Source organism: Sapajus apella, unplaced genomic scaffold (assembly GCF_009761245.1).
Source record: "Sapajus apella isolate SASKATOON/1434 unplaced genomic scaffold, GSC_monkey_1.0 scaffold119, whole genome shotgun sequence".
Lineage (NCBI taxonomy): Eukaryota > Metazoa > Chordata > Mammalia > Primates > Cebidae > Sapajus > Sapajus apella.
Window position 1 is genome coordinate 59041 of NW_022437059.1, and position 4720 is coordinate 63760.

Below are 4720 nucleotides of genomic sequence, written 5' to 3' on the forward strand. Positions count from 1 at the left end.
AGCGGGACTCCGTCACAAAAAAAAAAAATAATAATGAAGGCAAGAAGTATTATCATCAGGTTTGCACTTCGGAAGTCATCACTATGTGAAAGCAAAGCTATCCTTATACCTTACAGCCAGGAACAAGGCATAGTCAGTTGCAATTAATGTATAAAATCTCCATTACAATGTATTAGACCTGAGGGGGATTTCTCCGAAATGAGGTCTGAGAGAGAATCATCCAGGCTAGGTTTGTTTCTGTATACACCAGGAAGCATATACACTGAAGAAAACCTGCAACAGAATGGAGTTTGTTTTCCTCAGTTAGGAAAACAGGATGAGGAGTTGGAGTAGTAAGAAATGAATTTACTTCAAATTCTTTGTTTTTGTTTTGTTTTTTGTTTTTTGTTTTTGAAGCGGAGTTTCACTCTTATTACTCAGGCTGGAATGCAATGGTGCAACATCGCTCACTGCAGCCTCCGCCCCTCGGATTCAAACAATTCTTCTGCCTCAGCCTCCCGAGTAACTGGGATTACAGGCATGTGCCACCATGCCCGGCTAATTTTATATTTTTAGTAGAGATGGGGTTTCTCCATATTGGTCACGCTGGTCTCTAACTCCCAACCTCAGGTGATCTGCCCATCTTGGCGTCCCAAAGTGCTGGGATTACAGGCATGAGCCACTGTGCTGGCCTATTTTATTATTATTATCTTTTCTTTTTTTTTTTTTGAGATGGAATCTTGCTCTATGACCAGACTGGAGTCCAGTAGCACGATCTCAGCTCACTGCAACCTCTACCTCTTGAGTACAAGCAATTCTCCTGCCTCAGCCTCCCAAGTAGGTGGGATTACAGGATGTGCCACCACGCCCTGCTAATTTTTGTATTTTTAGTAGAGATGGGGTTTTACCATCTTGGCTAGGGTGGTCTCAATCTTTTGACCTCATGATCCACCTGCCTTAGCCTCCCAAAGTGCTGGGATTACAGGTGTGAGCCGCCATGCCCGGCCAATTATTATTTTTTTTATAGAGACAGGGTCTCACTCTGACAACCAGACTGGAGTACAGTGGTATGACCACAGCCACACTCTACATCTCTGACCTCCTGGACCCAAGCGATCCTCCCGTCTTGGCATCTCAGTGTGCTGCGATTGCAGGTGTGAGCCACAGCTCCCAGCCCTGATGTGACATTTTTCTTTGAAACAGAGTTTCATTCTTGTCACCCAGGCTGGAGTGCAGTGGTGCGATCTCATCTCACTGCAAGCTCTATTTCCTGGGTTCAAATGATTCTCCTGTTCTTCTGCCTCAACCTCCCAAGTAGCTGGGATTACAGGCACTCACCACCATGCCCGGTTAATTTTTGTATTTTTAGTAGAGATGGAGTTTCACCATATTGGCCAGGCTAGTCTCGAACTCCTGACCTCAGGTGATCCACCTGCCTTGGCCTCCCAAAGTGCTGGGATTACAGGCATGAGCCACTGTGCCTAGCTGACATTTGTTTTAATATCTATCATATTTTTTTGAACATTGAACTTTCCATTAAGCTTGAAATTATCTGTCAAATCCTACAACAATTCATTGTTTTGTTAGAATTTCTTTTAAAAATATCAACACTGGCTGGGTACAGTGGCTCACGCCTGTAGTCCCAGCACTTTGGGAAGCTGAGGTAGGCAGATTACTTGAGGCCAGGAGTTCAAGACAAGCCTGACCAACATGATGAAACTCCATCTGTGCTAAAAATACAAAAATTAGCTGGGTGTGGTGGCACACGCCTGTAGTCACAGCTACTTGGGAGGCTGAAGCAGGAGAATTGCTTGAACCCAGGAGGCAAACATTGCAGTGAGCCGAGATGTTGTCACTGCACTCCAGCCTATGCAACAGAGTGAGACTCTGTCTCAAAAAAAAAAAAAATTTAAAATTAACACTGTTTTAGTTATACTTACAAACAGTATTTGTTAGATATTCTTATTAGTAGGCATATTAAATACTTTCTTTGCAAATCATTTTCATACACATTAGTGCTTCCCAAGTTTCCCCCCAAAGTATTTTGGTGACAAAAGGGGAATGAACACATAAACTCCGAAAGGTTAGTATGCTGGAGGTGTAAGATATGGATGGCCTTAGAGTTGTGGGTAGCAGGTCACACCTACTCTGGAGCTGCTGTGTATTTAGTTCTAGAGAAAAAAGTCTAAATGGTTAAAGTAATAAAAATTAGCTAAAAATAAATTCTAGGCTGGGCGTGGTGGCTCATGCCTGTAATCTCAACACTTTGGGAGGCCAAGGCGGGTGGATCACCTGAGGTCGGGAGTTTGAGACCAGCCTTACCAACATGGAGAAAACTAATCTCTACTAAAAATACAAAATTACCTGGGTGTGGTGGCGCATGCCTGTAATCCCAGCTACTCGGGAGGCTGAGGCAGCAGAGTTGCTTGAACCAGGATGTGGAGGTTGTGGTGAGCTGAGATCGTGCCATTGTACTCCAGCCTGGGTGACAAGAGCAAAATTCCATCTCAAAAAAAAAAATTTTTTTTAAGTGTTAATGTTTATTGAATGATTAACTCATGTCAGATATTTTAAGCGTTTTTCTATATACTTTCCGTATTTACAGTGACCCTAAATGGTATACATAATTTTTTAATGAGATATATCATTTATTTATAGATTTCAGCTGAGATAATATCTGATTCAGTAACAGGAATAATCAAAAGCTGGCTATCATGTTACTTGGTGTGGAATAATGTATTTCAGTTTTTAGCTAAGTTATATGGATAGATTTGCAAACTCATTACCAACCCACCCTCTCCTAACTGAATAAATTAGAGGCATGCCATTTGATGGTCTTAGTTGCCACATTAGGCAGTGTGTGTATAGCAAGAACTGTTTAGAAGTTCCACACCCCACCCACTCTTTCCTTCTTTCCTGTTTTATCAGGTGAAGACATTCAGTGAAGCTTACCTGATGGTAAGGAAACCAGCCCTAGAACTTCTGCATTACCTGAAAAACACTAATTTTGCTTATCCAGCTGTACGATATCTTCTGTGTATCCTTTCCTGCGTGCCTGGACCCTCATGAACCAATGCTTTCACTCCTCAAAGAAGGGAAAAGAAGAAATGCGAAAAGGTACTGTTGAGGCTGGTGCGATGGCTTACACCTGTAATCCCAGCACTTTGGGAGGCTAAGGCAGGCGGATCACCTGAAATCAGGAGTTCAAGACCTGCCTGGCCAACATGGCAAAACCCCGCATCTACTAACAATACAAAAAATTAGCTAGGCCTAGTGGTGGGTGCCTGTAATCCCAGCTACTCAGGAGGCCGAGGCAGGAGAATTGCTTGAACCCAGGAGGCAGAGGTTGCTGTGAGCTGATAGCAAGCCACTGTACTCTAGCCTGGGGACAGACAGCAAGACTCCATTTCAAAAAAAAAAAAAACCAAAACATAAGTACTGTTCACAGTTCAAGTGACCCTTCTACTCATGTTTTCTTTAACAACATGTACTTTAGATGGGGAGAAGGGAACAGGAAAAACCCTCAGTCTTTGCCATGTTATTCATTTCTGTGCAAAACAGGACTGGCTCATACTACATGTTCCAGATGGTAAGATCTTCCTGCCTTTTCTTCTGTTAGGTTCACTTATCTGTTATTAAAGCCTTGCAACTTTAATTTTCTTTTCTTTTTTTTTTTTTTTTTGAGACGGAGTTTCATTCTTGTCATCCACGCTGGACACAATGGTGCTATCTCAGCTCAGTGCAACCTCCCCCTCTCAGGTTCAAGTGATTCTCCTTCCTCAGCCTTCCGAGTAGCTCGGATTACAGGCACATGCTAGCATGCCCAGCTAATTTTTGTATTTTTAGTAGAGACGGGGTTTCAGGCTGGTCTCGAACTCCTGACCTCAGGTGATCCACCTGCCTCAGCCTCCGAAAGTGCTGGGATAACAGGTGTGAACCACCGCGCTCGATCTTAGCTTTAATTTTCTAACAGGGATCTGATAACTAAAAGAAAAGCCTTTGCCAGTCACGATGGCTCACATCTGTAATCCCAGCACTTTGGGAGACTGAGGCTGGAATATCGCTTAAGCCCAGGAGGCGGCTGCAGTAAGCTGTGATCGCATCTCTGCACTCTAGCCTGGGCAACAAAGCAAGACCCTGTCTCAAAAAAAGAAAAAAGAAAAGCCTTTGCTCCAGATGTAGACCAGTCAGAGCTCGTTCGTCAATATTTCTTCGTGATACTACTCCCAAGCAGGTTATAAGGTGAAGTCAATGTGACAAAAGGAAATTGGGCTAAAAGATTCCTGAAGCTTTTTGATGCTAAGCAGTCCTCCTTTTGATATTTAATACCCATGAGCATAAACTCCTGCCTTACAGGTCGCCATGGAGTTTTTGTTTTTGCCATTGGTTAATAATTCTGAGTACCCATAGAGCCTTTTACTATTTATCAACCTTCTAGAGTCATCAGTATGGATTGTCAAAACTTAAGGGATACTACACTTTGCGTATATCCCTTTTTTGTTCAGTGTTGTGTGCATCCACATTTTCTTTTTTGTAAACAAACCTGCTCATGTAACATCCATATTTTCTGACTTATCTTTCAAACTTGCCAGTAAGCAGAAGTGATATTTAACCCACTTGGTATGCTTTATATATTGATTCTAATGATAATGTTTAGTGTAAGATGGACCTGACAAGGCCAGGCACAGTAGTTCACCAGCACTTTGAGAGGCTGAGGTAGGCGGATTGCCTGGGCTTTTAG

General features: G+C 42.8%; 1 protein-coding gene across 5 annotated transcripts in view; it reads left to right on the top strand.

Moving 5' to 3' along the window:
• Positions 1–4720, top strand: part of DAP3 (death associated protein 3) — a 36229-nt gene that overhangs the window by 20784 nt on the left and 10725 nt on the right. For all 5 annotated transcript variants that reach the window (XM_032260574.1, XM_032260577.1, XM_032260576.1 and 2 more), the window contains 2 exons: positions 2908–3016; positions 3476–3568. In XM_032260574.1, the coding sequence (XP_032116465.1) occupies positions 2908–3016; positions 3476–3568 (202 nt within the window). The remainder of the gene's footprint in view (positions 1–2907; positions 3017–3475; positions 3569–4720) is intronic.